Raw genomic sequence first — 23,638 nt, 5'->3', positions numbered from 1 at the left:
GGCATTAAAATGGCTTTCTGTAGTTAGTTTACAATGACATTCTACGTTGCACGTGTGCTGCATAGTCTTCTTTTAAATGATTATGCTGCAATCCTATACACGTTTCCCTGGGAGTAATGCTCACAGAACTCTGTGAGGCTTACAGGATTGCAAAGTTTAAAAGAAAACCATGCACTATAGCTGCATTGCTTGTTTACACTTCTTCAAGGATTTATTAATGACAGATCACACGACAAATCTGCTAGGAGTACAGAAAACGAGACAGTACTCAAAACTTTAGTAAAAGGTGGCCCTACTCCCAGGAGCCCACCATTTTTAACTGTCCTTCGCCATAGCATTATATAAGTAGTTGCAAATATTGGTGGGTGGCTGTTTATTTATTTACAATATTTATATACCGCTCCATATCTAAAATAGATTCCAGAGCGGTGCACATAGGAACAAAACAGTAAAAAGAAAGATTAAAAAAGCAAATTAAAATTGTTCAATTTAAAACAAAGGACTAATAACAGCGGCTGGTTAGTTGAGGAAGGCTTCCTGAAATAAGAGTTGTTAACAGGAGGCGCCGGAAGCAGCCTAGTGTTGGTGCCTGCCTGACCTCCAGGGAGTTCCGAAGAGAAGGGGCCACCACACTAAAGGCTCTTCTCCTGGTGGACTCCAATCGGGCCAAAGGTCCATGTGTCAGGCCAAAGATGCATATGGAACCACCAGGAGCATGCCTTCCAATGACCTCAGTTGGAAAGGGAGAAGGGTCTCTCTCAGGTATGCATCACCAAAAAAGAGGGCACAGAAATACTTAGAATTTGCATGTTGTTTCATATGTATAGATTTATATTTGGAAATAATTGCTCTAATTTAAATAGAAGTACAATGATTTGCATAGTGGGAAAGACTGTGGTCAGGTGACTTTTGTCGCTTCTTCTGGTTCTTTTATTGTTAAACTGTGCATTTACTTATTATTTAAAGTAGTTTTATCCTGCTCCTCAATCAATGGCTTACAATCAGTGAGCACAAAAGACATGGATTGGACCCTTCACATAAAGGTCACCCCCAAAATAGAGGACTGTCTTCTGACAGTACTTCTAAGAGAAGGTTGCCCTGTAAATAGGACTCATGGCCACCCTAGATCACAAAAGGGGGCTCGGCCTCCCTGTAACCGGAGCACTAACCAATGCTAGTCGTATGTCTTTGAGCACAAGCGATACTCAACGGGACTATTTGGAGATGCCTCAGTTCTCCATCAATGCCTTCATCGCTGTTTTAGGTCCTAAATGTGTTGTAACAGCTATATAGTTTGAGCATGTCTGCATCTTATAAACAGCCTGGAGGTGAAACAGGTAATGGATGCTGCAGCATTCAGTTTGATTAAATGACATTTAGGATTTAATGATTTAGCTTGTTCTGTATTGTTTGCATTTTGTGTAGCGAGTTGGTTTTGTTAAAAGAGCATCCGGAGCAGCAGGGCACTCTGACGTAACTGGGCAAACCTGGATTAGTCATGCTTACCAGTCCAAATTTGGAGAGCAAAATATCCTTTCAAGAGATGCGTTTGCCCATCTAACATAACTGTTACACTACTTATACATGGTCAATTTCTGTACAAATAACTGGTTCCAGTCTAAAGGCATCTTTTTTACTTTGAAGCGAAAGGGCGACAAGAAAGCCACAGACAAGAACAGTGCTAATAGCCAAAAATATTTTAAATAAATCAGGACCAGCAGTTTCTACAATCTACAATCTCAGCACTATAATAATTTCAGTGAAACTGAATTGCACCAGCAATAAAGTGTTATGAGAAATAACCTCAGAGCCATGTATAATGCCCTTTAAAACCATTTTAATACAGTATCATTATATTTAATTAAGACGGTTCATAGAAATTGGAATATTGTGGCAAATGATTATATATGATCTAAAAGAACATTTTATTGGAAGACTTTACATTTACTCCGGAGACAAAACATCTTGTAAGGTTTAAAAGTTATATCATTTACACAATGTAACACTTAAAAGTCTTACATCAGATACAGATTTATTCCATTATTAAAGCATATTTAAAAGCAGGCCAGGTATATATTTTCTACTATTGGTTTCTCATAAAAACATAATGTAAAAACAAATGCATTTTTGAGAAAAGTGTCCTAGGTGTTGAGCACTCAGTTACTACTGAGCAATCTCATATTTCTAAAAAGAACAGAATTCATGTTGGCGCTCAGAATATCCCTTAGTTTAGTTCTTCTGTTATTCCCATTTTTCTTACTACCTACATTTACTATGTCTGGAAAAAGTCCTACAAATAATTGGCATAGCAGATGGCAACCACTAATATTTCCTGATGTCTTCCACATGATTTTAGTCTATGAAGTGATGGAGAAAACAGCTCTGCAGCAATACAGATTTACACATTTACAGTCGAAAAGACGTTTTACCATGTTCCTTAAATCTCACAGTTCTCTCTCCACGCATACACATGTATGTATATCCATCTCAAAGCTGGAACCTATGCTGCCAAATTTGGAGCCACCTGGAGCTAGGAGTTGTGTAAATTCACTTCATGTTGCATTTCATTGTGCTGAATTTTTATTTCATGCTTGCCAACTAGCGGAAAATAACAGACCTCAAAAGACAGCTCCGTAGATTTCAGCATAAAATGAATTTTAAGGCATTACCACACAGTTGGGTGGAAAGTGGTTGTGAGAATTTCAAATTCAGTCTGGACTTTAAAAAAAAAGAGTTCTGTATATGCAGATAAATATCTTCTAAACATCACATTACAGACATAGGTTTGTTTTAACAATTGAAGCACACACAAGCATTTTAACAGTTGTTCATTGCTGAAATCTTTAGAGATCAGGAGGCAAAGGAGGCGGCACTGGTAAGACATTTGCCTTCCGAGTTGCCAGTCGACAGAAAACACACATGGTTTCCACTTTGTTTTCATCATTCTGGAAGATCAGGAAAGACTTCTCACATTCTTCACACTGGATTTTTTTTTAAAGGAATGGACATATCAATGATTCACATGCAAGTGGCATTTTAATCCTAAAAACCAATAGGCATACAGATCTATTTTTGGAAGTGCTAAGAGCAATGCATGCAGATGAATATCACTCTATGATGCAGACATTCTACAAAGTACATTCTCCCACATTTTGAATGGATTTGGAGGGGTGAGGCTTGGAAGTATAGTTGAATTTCGCTCCCATTTATATCAATGGGACTAGGATTGCAATCATAGCCTGGATCTAACCCATTGTCTTCACTTACTTAGAAGATCCTGCCTTTCAATCAAATGATCAAAAGAGGTTACAATACATTATAATCATGCACCCACCCACACCCTAAATCCATACAACTCAGTATCGCTTTGTTTTCTGTCTGATGGATGGGGCTTCCGTTCAGTTATACAGTGCTGGAGCACACGGCAGTTGGGTTATTTCCAGCAAGGAGCAGAAAAGCAAAGCTCCTACAACTGCTACTCAAAGAACTTCTCCTTTATTGTTGCTTCACATGCTCAAGCATGACATTTAAAACCAGTTCTAGGTTTGAGCCCTGGCTCAAATTATATTATCTTGTTAGGCCCCGCTGCTTCTAGGATTGTGAAGTGGAACTGAGCAGATTCTACCTGAGCAATCCCCTTCTACCTGAGCTCACAGGATCTTGAGATCTGAACTGGCTAGAAAAAAAGTGAAGGGAGTGTGTGTGTGGAGAGAGAGAGAGAGAGATTTTCTTGGAGAGCAGTTAAGAAGATCTATCAGTTCTGACTAAGATACTGACCTTAGCTATCCTGGAGCCTCTTGCTTTTATGGTTTGTATCACCACAGGGATCTCATTAGCATTTTCAATGTCCCATACTCTCACAGTACAGTCCTAAAATATTAAGAGCATTTTTAACAATTAAGAGAATTACATTCCTTTCCCCTCCCACTCTAAGTATACAAGTCTTGCTAACATGTCCAGTTTTAGAGCACATGATTCCACAAATTACACATTGCACACATTCACACTTACAAACACAGAGAAAGATTTCACTAGTTGCAAGTGTTTTTTATTAACTTTAAAATTTGACTCCTGGGTCATGCCAAAAATATTTACACCTTTAAGTCTGTTTTCCTATAACTTCTAATTATTTCCATAAGTTTACTGATACCTTTGAGGAAGAAACAAGATGCTTCTTGTCACTACTAATTGCAATGTCTGTCACCCAGCCTCCATGGCCCTACAGAGAAACAATTTATCAGTGTCAAGGCAAAAGCAGGAACTTCCTGGGTGTATTTTGGGCTACAATCCTGAACACATTTACTAGAAAGTAAGTTTCACTGAACTCACAGGGCCATACTTCTGAATAAACATGTTTAGGGTTGCTTTTCATTTTTACTTTATTTCAATACTATTAACAGCCTTTTCAATTGTGAATGTCTGTGCATATGTTCAAATCCTTACATGATAACCGTTTGCAGATGCATTATTGGTACGGAACTTTAATGCATTCTGTATTCAAGAACTGTTTTGGGGAGTGGGGGCATCTTTTAGAATAAAATAGGTATATTATGTGCTATCTGAGTTTCTGGTATAATCTAAAATATACTCTTGTTTCCTGAACACTTCCATATTTTAAATGTTCTTTTAAAATATTCTCCACAGAACCTCATATAGAATTGTTTTCATACCCTATTTCTTCGATTCTAAGATGCACCTTTTTTCCCATATAAACTTCTCTAAAAATGGGGTGCGTCTTAGAATCGCAGGTGTGTCTTCGGGTTTTTTTTTTCTGTTGGTGGTACTGAAATGAGTGTGCGTCTTACAATCGATGGTGTCTTACAATCGAAGAAATACGGTAATTGTTTTGGAAAAAATACAGTTCAATTAATTTTTTTCAGTACAAGGATTCTTCTTATAGCTAATACATAGATCATTCTATCCATTAAAAAAGTGGACAATATAAATTGGGGCCTTGCTCACTGCATAGGGCCATTTACCAAGTGCTTTCAGTCTTCATCTAATATCAGCAAAAATTATCAAGCATTATTGGATAGCCCTGTCTTGCATACGCCTCATTATGTTATGGTTACTGGTGGAACAATCTCCTATATGTCTAATCAGAAGTAAGTCCCATTGAGTTCAATGGAGCTTACTCTCAAATAATTGGGTCTAAGATTGCAGCTGAACGGCCTAAATAACTATAATGGTTGATCATGAACCATCTTAGAAATTGTGTTTTAGTTGCCTAGCAACTTGACAATTATTTCTTCTAGCAAATGGTGGAGCTTGGGTGTTGGGAAGAGTGCCAGACAGGTGGGATGTCCAGAAGATGGTTTCTGAAGTGCACTGTCAAGGGACTTGTGGGCATAAAAGAAATGGGAGGAAAAAAGGATTTGTCAATGCTTAAAACAATATTGTCAACAAGACATTAAAATGACATATGTAGGAGGCACATGACACATTTTTATTACATCGACATGATGAGTTGAAGCAAAAGTGCTCATTGAATCATTATTGTGGAAAGTAAATTAAAAAAATCTTTATCACTAAAAGTTAGTTGGATCTTCACAGCTAACTTCTATGGAAGCAAAATTAAGTTCACCTTTGCCAAAATGAATATAGTACCTTTAAACTTAGCTTTTTATATGCTTCTTGTAAATCCCAGATAACAATGTTTTTGTCACAACCTCCAGATACCACAACTGATGCTGGAATATAAAATTTTATTATATTATTGCCTGAGTGAAAGCTCCCTTATGAAAGTTCCTTGCACTTAGAAAACTAGCTCAGTACTCCTGCGCGTTACAGCAAATATGTTTCTGGAGCATCTGTCTGTGTCAGCTTGCAGCCTCACAGACTGCAGTGTTACTCTGGTACAGCAGTCATCCTACCCACCATAAATAAACACTTATTTGCTTCCACATTGGTTCGCACAACACAATAAGCCATAGTGGGTTGTCACCCTGGGTTATTTCAGGATAGCTTGTCGTGATGTTCAAACCTGGAGCAGTTTTTCATTATGGGTTATTTTCCACAAACAAGCCGTGAGATCCCATGGCTTGTTGTTGGGCTGTTTAGGGCAGTTGTTTTCAGGATAGCTTGCTGTGACATCTGAAACCAAGATGGCGACTTCATCGAGGGTTGTCGGGAAGGGCTAGAGAGCTGCCCAGCAAGACGGTGAAACCCCCACCACTCGTGATCTTGCTATGTTCCCTCATCCCTTGTCAGTGCCCTCTGCCTCGTGTTCCCAAAAATTGAGAAAAGGACTCCAGAGAGTGTCCTAAATGTATTCACAACTTCTTTTTTTAAAATAGATCTTGGACAAGTGCACTTATTCGAAAGTCTGCAGCTAAGAGATGTGCATAATTTCCCTCTTCACTTTACTGCTCTGCCATGAAATGTGTGTATCTTTACCGATTCCCGTCATTGCTCTGTAACCCATATGTATATCTGACAGCTAACAACAGAGACCAATGGGGGGAAGTGACAAGCACAAAGCTTGGTGGGAGGAAGCCAAAGGCAGCTGATGGCTGCAGGAGAAGGAGCTTTTTGTGTGGGTGTAATTACTTTTAAAAAAGGTGTTTGCTAGCAAGGCAAGTGCCAAAGTGGATGATGAAATTGACAAAGACATTGACAAAAGGGGGTATTGTATGCTAGACTAAATAGTGGACAAGCAGTAATGCGCTTCTGCACACTTGCGCAAGACCCCTTTTTAAAAATATTAATAAAGAATGTGAACATGTTACAATGTTTATAAGGGGTCAGAAAATTATATGCATTTGCCAATCTGATGTGGGAGTTGGTGGGGAGGGGGCGTTTACCTCATGAACCAGTAACCCCAGCAGACGAATTGACCCAAGCAACAAGGAAATGAGGGTTTCTGCTGCAAAGGCATCTGGCTGCATGCCAGGAATGTTTGGGAGGAATAAGGAGGAAACAACCCATGGGATCATTTGTCAGGAGTAAGTTGTGTTTTCGAGCAAACAAACAACCCACAATGGCTTATCTTCAGGGTGGCTTAGTGTGATGTGTGAACTTGCCCTTTGCCTCACAGGATCAGGCCATAGGTTATCACACAACCAATGTGAGCCTAATTTGTCCCAGTATGATTAAATGATACAGTCATATATAAAATATTATGTGGTCAGTAACTACCAGGTAACTAATAAAAAGATAACCAATGCCTGAATGGATGAGGGTGAGAATAACCATTTAAGATTTGGTGGAATAGTTCTTCACCCATCCACCAGCAACAATGATTTTGGTGAGTGTCTTCAGGATGGCAAGAATTCTACCAACATTAAATTAGCTCTGGAGTGACAGTTTCTGGTCCTTTGGCTATCTAAAAATGATGGAACATAAGAGAACAGCAGTGAGCATTCAGAAGATTAGATATCTTGACATTTTATTTCTCTACTCACACATGTCCTCTTAACAGTAAATCTTAATGAATATATCAATTAAGGAGCGTTTTAGAAGGCTGATTAAAGAGCAACACAAATCATCAAGTTCAGTTTACCTCAATTACATGAGCAACCATTTAATCAAAATGGAAAACCATTTCATTTTCAGAGTGAGAAGTGAATTAGTGGTTTGAACAGCACCCTTGTGACTCATCTGAAATAAACATCCTATACATATGTGTAGATGTAGAAGATGCCATAAAATTGTTTTATATAACTCACCATCTTTACTAATATCACAGCAGCCAACAATACCTATATGACCTTGCTCCAATATCATGGGCCCATGAGAACGGAACTCTCCTGTTCTGATATCCCATAACTTTATGTCTTCATCCCAACCTGCTGTACACAAGTAATGGCCATCCAAGGAAAAACAGCAATCTGAAATTGCATTGTTGTGTGCCCTGAAAGAGATATAAAAATCACTGCAGTGAGATACTATACTATTTACAGGGTTTACTCATCTATAAAGCAAGTGGGCTATTTGACCTCTGCAGTGCGATTGCAGAAAATATCAACAAGCAAGTTACTGCTTTTCCTGGCAAACCTCATTGCTTCTGATGCCATTATTTGTAAGCATACAACACTCTGCTTTACTTTCAGTCAATAAGGATAGCTTTGGAGAACCACCAGCGTGAAGCGCAAGTAACACCAATTTGGACATGAGAGATAAGAAAAGAGTTATGAGCTGGGTCTCTGACCAGGCTACCCTCTCTCAATTTTACACTGAGGAAGAAGACTTAACGACAGCCACATCATTCATTGCATCATCGTTTCTTACCGTTCAATTGTGACTGTGGTGGACCTTGCGATAATATCCCAGAACTTTATAGACATGTCAGATGATACTGTAACTACGCGCTGATTGTGCGGATCAAACCGGCATCTTTTCACTGTGCTTCTGTGATAGTCTGAAACAAACAATACTCTGCAATTTTGCACCACTGAATATAATATACTGCAAGCTCTTTGGGGCAGGGGCGTTTTGTTATGTATGGGAATAGCGAACACCTATTTTGATGGCTGCTCACACCTGGATTTTAGCTTATTGGTTTTGTTGTTTTTTTAAAAAAATCTAAGTTTCTTCCACTCAATACTGCAAATGCAACAACTAATGATCTGGGGTGGGCAACATACAACCTGCAGGCCTCATATGGCTTCCCTAGCCTTTTGTTAGTGCCCCTCACCACCAAATTTGCAATGACAGTGGCAAAAAAGGGTACAATTTTTAGTTTGAAAATAAGGCACTTGGGGAATGTATCCGTTGTTTTCAAGCACAATCGGCACCTTTTGGCTGCCACCACAGCAAATTTCGCAGTGATGGGTAAGGCCCCCGGTGCATTCTGGGGGTGTGTGTGGCAATATGGCCCTCTAACCCACAGGGATTGCCCACTCCTGATCTAAATACAAGGCAAAATGGCAATTCAATAATGGTGAAGCAGTGAGGGAATTGCTATGTTAATTCAGTTGGCCCATTTAGTTCAATAACACTGTATACCGGAGAGAATTATTTATTTATCCCCCTCTCTCCCTTACTCTCTCTCTATCTCTCTCTCTCACACACACACACACCACACATGAAGACCCAGTTTGCATGTCATGCTGCAATTCCTGGCATTGCCATGGACAGACAAAGCGAGGAGCCTGTTGCCCCAAGTCCATTGTCTCCTGTGCAGTGTTTTTTTCCACTTTCAATTAATTCAGGAACATTCCTGGATTGTTTCATGTCATGAGAACCCAGAAACTCTGGGTTATTTCTGTGTTAAACAACCCAGAGTTAACCCAACAACAAACCATGGGTAATTGTTGGGTTTACTCTCAATTGTTTAACCCATAAACACTTCAGTATGTCCTGGTTTGCATGTCACAGAACACCCCAGGAACATACCTGGGTTGTTAATTGAAAGTGGAAATGATGAGCATGTAGGAGGCAGCACACTTGTAGCTTTATTCATCCCCAGCAATTCCTGGATTAAACAACCTAGGAATTGTAGTATGAATTGCAAACTGGCTCATACATACTTACCCAGTTTGCACAATCAAATTAAGCCACCATGGTTTGTTTTACTTGGTGGCGCATGCCGGCTTGGCCCAGCCACCATTTCCCTAACTATCTGCCAGGGCACAGTTTATCATGAAAAAAGCCATGCTGCCCAAGTTCGGATAACACAACAAGCCACACCCTGACAGGTAATTAGGGAAATGGTGGCCAACACACATTGTCAATTAAAACAAGCAGGGGCTTGTTGATCATGCGAACTGAGCCACTACTTCATTGGTTACTCTGTAAACTAACTTGATTTTTGCAATATATAACCATACACCCATCAATTGTCAAGAAAAGCATATAATAAGAGTCACTGAAGCTTTTGGACGAGTGACCACACACATCCATCAGTATGCAAACAGAAAAGGGTGTAGATTAACAGGATTGTGTCCTGCACAAGGTTGTTTCAAATGACTTTCTCACTAGGTATAAAGAAAATGACATTAACCAAAGTTTTAAAATGTTACCTCTGAAGAATGCCACTTGTTTAGCATTTTCTGCATCACAGATGAACAAAGCATTTTCCATATCTGATCCAGAGGCAACATATTTACCGTCATGAGAAATATGACATGAAGTTAGAAGGCCATCCTGCTCTAGAGACCACTAGAGAAGAAACAAAAGCCATTTGAGTTTATTCTTTCAGGTTAATTATTAACTAAGGCCCAAACATATAAATACTAGCTAAAGTTAGTTGTGACTAAGTGATACCAGTAGGCCTGTATCAGCTGTGAGTCACAACTATTATTATCAATTAAATTTATGTGTCATTTCCCACCGCAAAAAGCAGTTTCAAAGCAATTTACACACACACACAGAGCGAGAGAGAAATCCATAATCATATATAACAGAAAAAAACAAAATCAATATAAACCATAATCAGAACAATAATACAAATAAAAATTAACACCATAAAACATAATCTAAAAACAATACCATACAAAAAAAGTGTTCATCTACAAATCTCATTCTCCTTATGTGAACAAAAGCAGCCCATAACACAGGCCATAACCAATGTCCATATGCCTGGGAAAGTACATCTTTGCCTGGTTCTGAAAAGAGGACAGTGAGCTTCCTTGGAAACAGTGTTCCATAAATGCAGGGTTATCACAAAAATGACCCACTCTAGAAGGGGGTACACAGAGAAGAGTGGGTTCGTATGGGGAGAGGCAATACTTCAGGTGTGTAGGGCCTTATAGGTGAAAACCAGCACTTTGAATTTGGCCCAGAAACAAATTAACAACCAGTGCAGTTGAGCCAGGACTGGACTTATACGGTCACATCTCAGTCAACAACCTCGCTTCTGATTTCTGCACTAGAGTTTTTGATCCATCTTCAAAGGCAGCCTGACACACAATACATTGCAATCATCTAAGCTAGAGGTTACCAGACCAAAGACTACTCATGGTAGGCTAACCCTTTCCAGATAAGTTCGCAGCTGGCTGGGCTACCATCCAGAATTGGTAGGAGGCACTCTGTGCCATGGAGGCCACCTAGGTCTCTAATGACTATGATGAATCAAGAAGTACCACCAAGGTGTTCACCTGCTCATGTTCCACTGGTTTCAATGGGGCTTAGTCATGACTAGCTTTAGTTCCACTGGAAATATCATATACCATACTTAGCCATAGCATGAGGAAAATAATTTAATAAGTTGCTGAGTTATCTCTAATTCAGGGTCAAACTAGGTGAGACATAGAAACATGAGCAATCTCTAAACATTTCCCCCTTTTACTGAAAGAAAAGGGGGCTCAAATTTGACTGGTACAGCAGCGTTATTTAACCCTTTTGTACTTGTGTGCTGTTTTCCCAATCAAAAGTGTTCCCCAACTATTTTTCTCCCCACAGGAGAAAGGATGGAAGACCAGTTCACACACGTCACATTCCTCATCTAGCTTGGCTCTATGATTTCATAAAGCTATTTCAAAACAGAAAGTTTCACTTTGCTCTTTCTTATCTTTTACTTTACAAGAGTTCTCCAAAATCAGATTGGAAAAGAAAAAAAAGAGATGCCTAGATATATACTCATTTCCTGCAAATTCTCTGGCAAGCTTTTTTAAAAAAACAAAACCCCAAAACCCAAAAAACACCACCATCACCCCAAAAAACCCCAAAACCTGACCCTCCAACCATTTTTTCTGGGACCAGGCAACCTATAATTTAACAGCTTTTCAAGTTCTTACAAGTTGCAACCCAGCATTTGCATGCTTAAGTCAAGCAAAATTGGGCTCAGTATTCTTGCCAGTTACTCTCACCTCCCTGTTCTAAAAACAGTAGGCTCAGCCAGGTAAACATCAGCCACATAATCATGACCCCCCCAAAAATCTATTTTATTTAATTTCATTTGGGGGTTTAAATTTATATTTGCTTTGCTTTTATAGAGATACAGGAGAAGAGAAATAAAATAGAGATGGAAGTTCTGTACAACTGTGACTGACGAAGAGTGCAAATGCAAAGACTAGGCCATGCCCACAGTTTATCCACACAAAAAAGAAGAGACTTGATCCATTGAAAAAAATATTAAATTATTTATGCCTCAGAACATTCTAAAGAAAGATGCACATTATTTTCCCCCAATCTTGTTTAACCGGGAGTTCAGGGTTATTAAATAACTGGTTCAAGATTAATCCTAGTTAGAAATCAAATATACAAACATCAAACAAGCACACTTCTACCTTATGTAATTATTGCTTTTTATTGCCTTTTTAACTGCACGATCAAAACCTGTATCAACTGAATGAGGTCTTTAAGGTTGAACTAAAACATGTATAACACATTCTGATGGAATGAGTTCCCCAAAGAGGCTAACACAGCACTCATTCTAATATCATTTTGGCACCAAGCAGGGACTTTTTAAAATTTATTTTCCCAAGCCTTTTAATCTAATCTATCTCTGCTGCTGTTCTTATACTATTCTGTTTGGCTGGGCCGCTTTCAGTAAATTAATTGTATTAATTGTAAATTAATTGGATTTTTTTTGTCTTTTAAATTGACTTTTCGATTTAAATTTTTTTTGAAGAAGAAGATAGAAAGCCCCATAACAGACCGACAGACAAATCAACCCTTTTATTAGAGAAAAGCCACTTCAGGAGGGATTGATATGTAGCAGTGAATAGTTGGGGTGGACAGCATACATAACCCTTTCCATGAATTTTCCACACCAACAACAACCCTCACCAAGCCACTCCCACCCAATCAACATGTTTGCAAGGATAAATATTTAGTGAAACGAAAATTTAGTTTATAGTTACTGAACAGGCTTTTTTAAAAAAATGAATACATACGTACAAGCATTTTCCCGGTTTCAGTATCCCAGGCCTTTAGAGTTTTATCATATGACGCTGTTATCAACCTAAACATTAAGCACATATGCATATTCAAAGTTAGCAAAAACAAATAATTTATACATATGCTTTATCTCTCTCTCTGTTCTGGACAAATTAATCTGATATCATGTATAGTACCCAGATATGATATATCTTCATATAGCCTTTTAAACTTTTAATGTTTTAAATTTATACTTGTATTTTATGGTTTTTAATTGTGCACTGACTGCCCAGAGAGCTTCAGCTGATGGGCAGTATAAAAATGTAATAAACAAATAAATAATGGCTCTGTTTTGTTTACTCTATTCCAGCTACACTCAGCGGCTGTCTATACATGAGGAAAGCCCCGTGGTGGCTGTGGATCTGCGCTGCATCGGTGAGATGATGCAAGCACAGTTTTGCAGCCACCATGGGAGTTCTGCGCAATGCTGTGATTTGAAAAAGTCAGGGATTTAGCCCAACTTTTTCAAATGGAGTGACGTTAACACGGTGCTTCTGCCCTCTGACATCACTCTGGGGCCAACCTCGGGGGCAGTGCCTGGTGGAAGGCAACCAGCGATTGGTCATCTTCCACCAGGAAGAAGTTGGGGTCAGCTCCAGTACCCAGATGGCTGCCCCGAAACCCAGTGCTACTTCCTCAGCGTCAGGATTACCCAATGCCACCCCAGGAGAGGGATAGCACGGGGTTTGAGAGGGAGGCAGCACCAACACAGCACCCTGAAGACTGGAAATTGGGATGAATAACTTTAACAAATATATATGGAACCAATTGGCTATAATGAGTTACATTTTTTGTCTCACTTTCATAGGCTTATAGGAGAAAAAATGTGGGGCTAGAGGAGTTGCAAGTTGCTCACGCAACTTATACATGATTTATACAATAAGCCTCTCATTTAGTTATGGCCTCTGGGTGGGATAGAATCGCTTATGAGTTCCCTTGCGCCAGCAGAGCACAGTGTTACAGTGACTGCATAAACTGGTTGAGCTCACCACAAGCATTGTTAGTGTGGAGCTGTTGTTGGTGAGTAACCTTGTGGGGGCATGGGGAGGCAAAATTGCCAGGAAAGCTGCTACTGTTGCTGCTGCTGCTAGAATAACTTTTGTTTCTATGGCTAGAGCGTTGCGGTGTTATGTTGGTGTTGGTTGTGTACAGGATCACAACTACGTTACACCAGTGTTAGTTTCATTATTGTGGCAACCTCACATACTATAGAATCGCACTCCCCACCGTCCTAACTTTGAGTTGTATGTGCTGTTTCGATAAGAGATTTTCCAAGAGTAATTTCACCATATATTTTCTAGCAGCTGATGTTGCTTGGCAACTGCTCTGTCATTAACACACCATTAAAAAAAAAAACAGCACAAAAATATTCAATAACATTTACCCAAAACGGGTGATTTTGTGTAAGAGGTGTCTGCTACCATTTATTTTTCAGCACCATCCATTATACTAAAATATCATTTTAGTATGAAAAACCCAGAACATAAGCACCATTGCGATAATGGTCTCTTAGTGTTTTGATAACTAATGCAATAGCAACATACTTTCATTATACAAACATGTTTTTTCACGAGACATTTTAAAATCAATTGCAATAATAAAGAAGACATGAGAAGAAATTTCAAATACTGAAGTTTTGAAAACAGAAGAAAGACAATTGTATTATCATGGACTTAATTTTTATAGCTAGATTAGATAGCTAATGTATTTTCTACAATTAATTAATTTGCCATAATGGGAAAGTATTGATTTAATTACACATACTGCTTTTTTTTTTAATGGAAGGAGTTTTAAAAGACAGACTTTTCCAGAGACTCTTCATGCTCTTTGCTGATTCTCCACTAAAATCTTTCAACACTGGCATTTGCACTTCAGCACTATGGCAAATAGATATCGGAAGAAAAGAAAGATTAGGCTCCCAGAAGAGCCATGATCAAGCCACCTTATCACCTTTCTCAGGCTTGGCTCTGAAACACAGGACATCTCCAGAAACAGTTTTCGTCAGTTGCTCTCATTGAGTGCCTCTAGGAGGTGTCTGTGCACCCATCTGCCAAACAGCCAGTTATCCACACAGAAGATACATTAATCGTTTGGAATGTACCCAAGGAACAGTCCATAGAGAAAAGAGCGATATTATGAGAACATAAGAGCCCTGCTGGATCAGACCAAGGGTCCACCTAGACCAGCACTCTGTTCACACAGTGGCCAACCAGCCAATCAGGAACCTACGAGAAGGACACAAGCAACAACACCCTCCTGCCCATGTTCTCCAGCAACTGGTGTTCATAGGTTCACTGCCTATGCTTGAAATCCTGGGCCACATGGAATCTTCTTGACTCAGGTGCAACTGCCTGAAATTCTGGTTTCCTTGCTTCTCTGTTCTCTCATTTTTGCTTTGTGTTGAAGCACCAGGCTCAGAGTGGATGATGGTGACATGCAGACATGCCCTTATTTTGTAGGTTTACAACTCTTAAAACTATGCAAGCAAGCTGACTGCCTTGAAAGGTTACAATTGATGCTATTCTCCCCTTAACATTTTTGTGCATGTATGTGTAAAATTCACCCTCTAGGACAGATGGGCAGGTGATGCATACTTCTTCCTGTGTCTGTACTCAATTCTGAAGGTATTTGCTCCCTTTGTATCGGAGGCAGATGAAGCCAGCATCAGCCTTTGCCTGCTCTGTACTTCACCTTGCAGTTCAACGTAAGCATTTGTTCAGAACGCCTAAAACACCCCCTGCATTTCTCAAATATGTATTGGGCAGGGAACCATTTGAAGCCTAAAACTGTATTGATACATTCACATGAAGCTTTGGATGAGCACCACAGGCACATATTCCTCTTTCTCTTTCTGCCCTACCCACACACACACACACTCCCCATTGGCACAGAGATCCTGACATGTTATCATGGTTTGTTAACTGACATTGAACCAGATTTCAGACATAATGGAGAATTCTAGCTTAATGCAAGCCAGGATCTTTGTGCCAAAGCCGGTGTGCAATAGGAGGAATGATGGGGAGAGGCAAGGGAGGAGCACACAGCCATGATGCTCATCCAGAACTTGAAGTCGTGGATGAACATTCAAACATGGCCTTTGAGTGTGTCACTTCATAGTAGAAAAAATGGTTGCATATTTTGGCAAAATCGCAAGTCCATTGAATTAAATTGGAATTTCCCTATTGCTGCATTGTCTGTTCTGTTTTGTCATTGTTCTCTTCACAGGTGCTGTAAAATGGATAATTCAGTTCAATATGTAATCAGTTTTACTGAATTACTAATACATAAAATAAAATAGAATGATTACCTTTTGTTATCAGGACTCAGGCAGCATTCAGAAATGGGTCCAGTGTGCTTATCCTTAAAACTCTGAACAGAGACAGAACTGGCAATATCCTTCAATAAATAAAAACAAGTTTGATTATTAAGTAGTACATTAAGATTGCAAAAAGAAACTGGCCCAGTTTGCGTGTCATGCCTACCCAATCCCTGGGTAACTGTGAAAGAGTGGGAGCATGTGTGCATGTTTGCTACCAATTTAACTATGAGTTCAAACTTTGGGTTATTCAACTCCAAAAACCTAGAGTTCCAGGTTCAGATATCACAATAAACAGCCCAGGGACAAAGCATCTGGGGATATTTAGCGCAGCGAGAGCAGGTGGGCGCGTAGGAACCAGCATGAATGCTTACTCCTGCTTATCTTTTCAACAACTCATGGTTTGTAACAATGTGTGAACTGGGTAGCATACTTTTTTCATTAAAATATTCTTAACAGTTCTGCTTTGAACTACCCAGAGAACTTGGGATTTTGAAGTCCAATAAATCAAATATTTCTGATTACCAGTTCAGTCCCAGTAAATATTTAGTTCATAATGTTCAACAAGAGCTACTTTGGAATATTTAAAGGAAAATGCAACCATACAGGGCAACCATACACGTTATTCCCGAGCCTCCATTCCTACGCTCCAGTATTTAAAGATTCAGGGATACCTACCAGAATGCAAAGTATAATGTTTCCCAGTGATACACATTGATATTATTTGTATTTTCCAAACCTATCTTGTCTTACATATATAATGAAAATAACAAAATCTTAGGCATGTACCCTTGTTTCAAGTAGTTTAGAGAAATCATAACAATTTGGGACTTTCAATAATGAAAGTTTAAAGGTGATAAATTATGGCTCAGACTTTAGAATAGTGTGCTGGCTTAGAGCTGCTGCTTCAGGTTTGTAACAAACTTACCCAGAGTTTCACTGTGCTGTCGTAAGAGCCAGAAAGAATTTTTGTATCATCAAAACAGAAATGACAGGAGGTAACAGCATCTGAATGACCTTTTAGAATTTTATAATGAATCTGTGAAAGAACAGAACAAAGATTTCATTTTTAATCTCCTGTCATTGCTTTTGTAGACACACAAATCTAGAAGAGGCCTGTATGAGCTACACTAACCTAATTAGAAATACCTTCTGTACTGCTAACTTCTTTCTGATACTGATCCACATGAATCCAGAACAAGTGGTGCACTGCAGTCTACATTCAATCTCTGCACAGGCCACTTTGCTCCTTGGCAGCATGCTGCTGGTTGTGCGGAGTGGCTGCCACATGCTTCGTAATTAGTGCTTCCTCAAAACATTAATATCTGGCCTCTGTACAAAAAAGCTGCCTTACCCAGAAGATACTTTATTCTTATCATCTTAGGGGAGTCTTCTTTATTTGTTAGGGCAGCTCTGTTGATGTCATTATTTCCTAGGATTAATTATTTGCCCATTATTTTATTTATTTTATTATTTATTTAAAATATTTCTATACTACCCTTCATGATGTGAAATTCCATACTGTACAATATAAATAATATTGGAAGTAACTGTGCCAAGTAACTGTTGATTCTACAGAGTCCAATCCAGACTGAAATGTGTAATAAAACTTTCAATCCTCCACTAGCTTAACATTGGCCCCCAAAGCCAGCAGCCTGTTCATACATTACGAGCATCATCACACAGGGGAGAATCGTTTTGTTTACCGTCGCTTCTCTGCCCGTGCTTTTGTCCCTCATTACTTCCTCTTTTGAAAGAGGAAGTAAACAACTTGCTTGTGGCCCATTCAGTGAGCCGTTGTGAGATCGTGCTGCTTCTCCTGCACACAGCAGAAGATAGCAGCAACTTCCGTCTTAAAAAATAAGTCAGACTTACTGGGTATTTTTTTGTTGTGCGAAGAAGGCTAGAAGGGGCTGGAAGCATGTGGGAGGCAGACAACGTTGTGAGAGGGACCCGTGAAAAACTGTGAGTGCCCAGTAATGAGCGTGCAATAAAACGCTCGTCTGATGGAGCTCTGCATCTGCTGTGTGGTCACAGTTGAAGATGAAAAATATCTGCAGATTTTACTTGTGGGAAGCAACACTCGTGCAATTCAGGATGTTAATAGCAGTACCAAGTTTTCACACACACTGACTTTAGGTTCAGGCTTTAGCAAACCTCCAAAGAGAGGATATTTCACTAGGATTGTTTTGCATATATACACTGTAGTTATTCAAAATAATGTGCATGTTTATGTGTGCATTCATACGTTTGCAAATAAATTATGTTTATATTATGTACAATATTGTATTTTTGAAGTTTTTAATCTTTGTAAACTGCCCAGAGAGCTTTGGCTATTGGTGGTATAGATATGTAATGAGTGAAATGAAAGATGCTGTTCTTATTGCTGTTTCCCCCCCCCCATGCAGTTGTGTGTGTGTGTAGAATAATTATATTCCACATTGATGATGATGATGATGATCAACACCTAAGGTGTATTATTTGCCCAGTAGGGCTAATACCTGTGCAGAAGCGGATGCAATTTGTATCGGGGAAATGGCAAAGGAACAATTTAACTCCCAGCTCCCCTAGCAGCACCAGAGTTCTGATTAAATCTCCCCCCTGCCCTATTTGCGATTAATTAAAACAAAAACAAAAACACAGGCAGCCCTCTCTTGCTGTCTCATCTAGTCATGTCCTAAAATATGCGCTTAACCGTTTCAGATTAGATGCTGCATTAAAATCTCAGCTCAGTCATTGTCCCTCGGCTGGTCTCGCTCCCTTTCTTTTGGCTTGATCTACCCCAAAGGTTCTTGTGAAGATAAAATAGGGGTGAAGATAAAAAGGGGAGGGGGGGTGAAGAACCATATTGATTTTTTTAATAATCTCCCACTGTTTTTTTGTTACCAAGGTACTCAAGGCTACTTTTCCGGCAGGCCTATCCAGTGAAATTTTAGAATGTTTTTAGGTTGTTTTAAGGATGTTTTAATCATGTATGGTATGTTTATAATCAGTTTTTAGTGTGTTTTAATCATGTATGGTATGTTTATAATCAGTTTTTAGTGTGTTTTAATCATGTATGGTATGTTTATAATCAGTTTTTAGTGTGTTTTAATCATGTATGGTATGTTTATAATCAGTTTTTAGTGTGTTTTAATCATGTATGGTATGTTTCTAATCCGTTTTTAGTGTGTTTTAATCATGTATGGTATGTTTCTAATCCGTTTTTAGTGTGTTTTAATCATGTATGGTATGTTTCTAATCCGTTTTTAGTGTGTTTTAATCATGTATGGTATGTTTATAATCAGTTTTCAGTGTTTTAATCATGTATGGTATGTTTATAATCAGTTTTTAGTGTGTTTTAATCATGTATGGTATGTTTATAATCCGTTTTTAGTGTGTTTTAATCATGTATGGTATGTTTCTAATCCGTTTTTAGTGTGTTTTAATCATGTATGGTATGTTTCTAATCCGTTTTTAGTGTGTTTTAATCATGTATGGTATGTTTATAATCAGTTTTCAGTGTTTTAATCATGTATGGTATGTTTATAATCAGTTTTTAGTGTGTTTTAATCATGTATGGTATGTTTATAATCAGTTTTTAGTGTGTTTTAATCATGTATGGTGTTTATAATCAGTTTTTAATGTGTTTTATATTCACTGATCCAAGTGGAGAGGCGGATAATAAATTATTATTATTATTATTATTATTATTATTATTGCCCAAAAATATCAATATAATATAAAACAAGAAAAGTTTTACAAGCACCACACCTCTCTGGAGGAAGGGTAGGGACGGTGGGGTGGGGGGGATATCAATACATTTTAGCTGGTATCATTGAGATCCCAATGGTATAAGGCGGGATCCAAATGTTTTAATAAATAATAAAATAAATAAAACCATTTAGTAAAAGAAATAAACTCTCTACTAATCCCCTTTCCTCAGCATAGGAAATCTAAAAGTGCGGCCTGCTTTCCTTCTCGCTTATCTAGAGACGACGTCGATGACGCCCCCCCCCCCCCCGACGCTCCGCTCAAACTTCCCTCACAAAATTTAGGCGAGGGAGGAGGCGGCTCGGCCTGCTTTTCCGCCGCACCTTGGCAAGCTTCTCGTGGTCCCCCTCCCAATTTTGCAGCGACTGGGCCGAAGTGGCCAAGGGGTCGTTCCGGCGGATCCCGGGCGGAGGCATCCTGAGGGGGAGACTGCTTCTCCGGTCGCCTTTCCCCCGTGGACGACGACGCCTCCTCAAGCCCTTAGCAACCGGCTTGGCTCACACTCCATTCCTTTCGCTTCCGTCACGAGAAAAATAATAATTTAAACAGGGAAAAAAATTTCCTGCGTCTTTTGTTCCCCTCAGCCACCCTTTTTGCCTCCTCTGACCACGACGTGCCTCAGTTTTTCTCCCCGTCCCCCACTTTTTTTGGGTGTGTGTGTTTTGTTTTATTCCCTTAAATGCATGCGAGACAGACATCATCTGAAAACCCGGGGAAGTATCCAATGTTAGCCCTACGTCGAGTAGGCCCATTGAAATGAATGAGACAGAAGTCAGTGGTGCCTAACTTAAGTCTCATTCGTTTCAGTGGGCCTAGTCGACGTAGGGCTAACGCGGATACTAAAACATACCTTTATACTGCTTTTCAAAGCAAATGGTCCTTTATTGCAGTTTATACGCTATTCAGACATTCTTAAGCTGTACATTGATGGTGCTATATAAATAATAATAATAATAATAATAATAATAATAATAATAATAATAATAATTTGGGTAGCCCAGTGGGCTAGCTCTGTCCCCCTATATCGCCCAATAGGTGTTAAGGGCTAGGGCCAGACTATTCTGTGCCCTAAGCAAGGCGAGCTACTTGCACACACACACACCCCAAAAATTGCCAACTTCAATTTTTAAGAACAGATGTTTTGTAGAAAAAATAAAAAGCACAAGACTTGAGCATATTGGGTTTTTTTTATTAAAACAGCCAATTTGTATAAAACTGTGCCCCTTAAAGGTCAGTACTGTGCCCCTCTGAGGTCTGAGCCCTAGGTGGCTGCCTAGTTGGCTTAATGGTAGCACCAGCCCAGTAAGGGCGACCATCTGCAACAAGGAGCCGCCTCCATCCATGGATCAAGGTTCTACATTGCACAGTGCAGTCAGGGCAACAAGGATGGAGACTGAAGGGTGCAGAGTTATTGTGCTTGTCCTCATTCCCTCCTTGAGTCTCTACTCAGAAATACATCTCTTTGTGTTCAATGGGGCTTACTCCCACATAAGGAGTATGATTGCAACCTCTGTGGTATACTGTCTCCAAACATGGACGTTCCATATAATAATTGTCCGTCCTGGTGAGGATGAGTCCTGTTATTCATTAATTTATCCTGTTTTCAATCATTTATCGAAAGCAGCAGATGACCACGTATTGCGTCATCAAATTCCATCAACGATGTGCTGTGTGAGAAAAAAATGTCTCTTTTCTTTTGTATCTGGAATCAACTGCCCATCTATTTCATCAAATCACTGAGTTCTCGTACTATGGGATATTTCAGTACTAAAAGTTCTCTCAAAGCAGCATACAACTAGAAAAATATAAACAATACCATAAAACTCCAAATTATTAAAACCGAAAATAGTTTTAACAATCCATAAACCTAACAGCTAAAAAAGCAAAATCATCAAAACATCAGCCTAGCAAGCAATTAGAAATACTCTAAAACAGTTAAAGCAATCCCACAGCAAAGCCAGGTTGAAACAAGCACGTCTTTAAGGCTCATCTGAAGGAAAACCAAAAGAGACCAAATATATTTCTTTAGGGAGGAAATTCTGTAGATGAGGAGGCCACCACTAAAAAGGCTGTCTTGAATCTCGGCCAACCTAACTGTACGTGCTGGTAAGTCTGTGAGCAAGGTCTCTGTAGCTGATCTCAGGGTTTAGGCAGGCTCATATGGGTGCAAACAGCCTGTTAAGGAACATGGTCCCAAATCGTTTCAGCATTTAAAAGGTAAACACCAGCACTTCCCCATATACGTTCATGGTACATCAGCCTAAACTGTTAAGTACTCCTTGTCAATGCCACTTACCTGAGTTTCCACAGATACCGTAGTATCAACTCCAGGAAGCTGCGAATTGGATCCATCAGAGGGAGTGCAACTCCATCCAGAATGGATTAAACAATTCCATCCAGGGAATTGGTCTCCCCACCTTATCTGGATTAAGTTTCTGTTTATTTGCCGTAATTTATCCCCAAACTACCTCCAGACAGCTCTTGAATTAGTAGTTAGAAACAAAAAACGAGATAGAACTATGTATCCTCTGCATACTGATGACAGTTTAGCTATCAGGGTGGAACATTTGATACCAGGCAATAATTATCTGAGACTATAAGATTCAGAATTAAACTTTCTCAACAGAAGTCTCACCACCATCCATTTAAGGCTAGTAGGAATGACTCCTTCCATCAGGGAAGTATTAATCACTTCCAAGGGCCAGAGAGTTACAGCAGTCCTAGCAGCTTTTAATATCCAGGAAGGACAGGGATCTAGAGTACAGGTGATAGGCCTTGAAGTTCCAAGGAGCTTGTGCACATTCTCAGGTTGTACAAGCTGAAACATATCCAAAATAAGCAGACAGGATGGTGTCCTGGTTACAACCATCCCTGACTGCCAAAATTATGGCATCTCTAATTGGTGTGACCAAGCAATTTTATCTGCAGAAATGCAAACTGGTCACAGTGGCCCCATGAGGGTTGTATCAAGTGGGCCCCAGTAAGAGATTCCACATCACTTGGAGCTCCGCTGGATAGCACTGTGCAGATGCCATGGTGGTGGAGAAGTAAGATTTTTCCCCCACTGCCATCACTACCACAGCATAAGCCTTATAATGGTTTCTCACCTGTTTTGGTCATACTCTGTGATCTTCTGCCACTTCCACTCTTGATGCCAACCCAACTGTTTCATTGCCTGCACTCTCTATAACACCAGACAGCTGTCCTTGCTCTACAATTGGGTTAAGGATATTCAAGATTGTGTTTATAGTCCAGATCATTTCCTTATTCTAGGGCCTTGACAGGACTGCTAGCTAAACCTGTAGATTTCCCCCAGACACCTCAGAAAACTAACCATAGTCATAATTTTCTGGGATGGAACATCTTGCTTAGTCCTCCAACCCTGCAGAGTGTTAAAAACTGAATCAATTCAGTCTTATGACTAGTTGCCTACCATTGCAGGGTCCCAATTCTGGGTTGACTCTCCCCTAACAACCCAGAGTTCCAGGTTCAAATGTCACAACAACAACCCACAGATGGAACAGCCCAGAGGTTTTTTTAGCTCAGCAGGAGCAATCAGGTAGCCAGAAACCAGCATGCTTGCTTCCACTCATTCATGACTACCCCACATTTTTAAAAATACTGGGTAGTCAGGATGTGCAAACCAGCTCTAAGGCCCTAAACTAGAGAGAGTTAAACGTACTTAATTTCCATTGATTTCAATGGGATAAAATAACTGCTAAACCGCAATTACTTTCATTTCCCAAA

At 39.5% G+C, this 23,638-nt stretch overlaps 1 protein-coding gene across 1 annotated transcript; it reads right to left on the bottom strand.

Moving 5' to 3' along the window:
- Positions 1-2,693: 2,693 nt before the first annotated feature.
- Positions 2,694-17,428, bottom strand: WDR88 (WD repeat domain 88). Its single transcript, XM_063141433.1, has 11 exons — positions 17,288-17,428; positions 17,067-17,177; positions 16,130-16,218; positions 12,784-12,847; positions 9,963-10,101; positions 8,230-8,359; positions 7,668-7,852; positions 5,608-5,690; positions 4,151-4,219; positions 3,778-3,870; positions 2,694-2,981 (listed from the first exon to the last, which is right to left on the bottom strand). Exons 1-11 carry the CDS (start codon positions 17,426-17,428, stop codon positions 2,844-2,846), a joined length of 1,242 nt encoding a protein of 413 aa, XP_062997503.1. The 3' UTR covers positions 2,694-2,843.
- Between the last annotated feature and the right edge of the window lie 6,210 nt (positions 17,429-23,638).

Source organism: Elgaria multicarinata, chromosome 14, assembly GCF_023053635.1.
Source record: "Elgaria multicarinata webbii isolate HBS135686 ecotype San Diego chromosome 14, rElgMul1.1.pri, whole genome shotgun sequence".
Lineage (NCBI taxonomy): Eukaryota > Metazoa > Chordata > Lepidosauria > Squamata > Anguidae > Elgaria > Elgaria multicarinata.
Note: the sequence above shows the minus strand (reverse complement) of the source record. Positions and strands in the feature narration are given on the sequence as shown.

Bases quoted from the DNA above. Each gene is read 5' to 3' on its own strand.
- WDR88 (XM_063141433.1), bottom strand. From the start codon at position 17,428: ATGTGGCAGCCACTCCGCACAACCAGCAGCATGCTGCCAAGGAGCAAA. The intron at 16,219-17,066 runs GTAAGTTTGTTA...TATTTATTGAAG, and splicing joins ACAGCACAGTGAAACTCTGG to GATATTGCCAGTTCTGTCTC. The intron at 12,848-16,129 runs GTAATCATTCTA...CTTAATGTTTAG, and splicing joins CTGAGTCCTGATAACAAAAG to GTTGATAACAGCGTCATATG.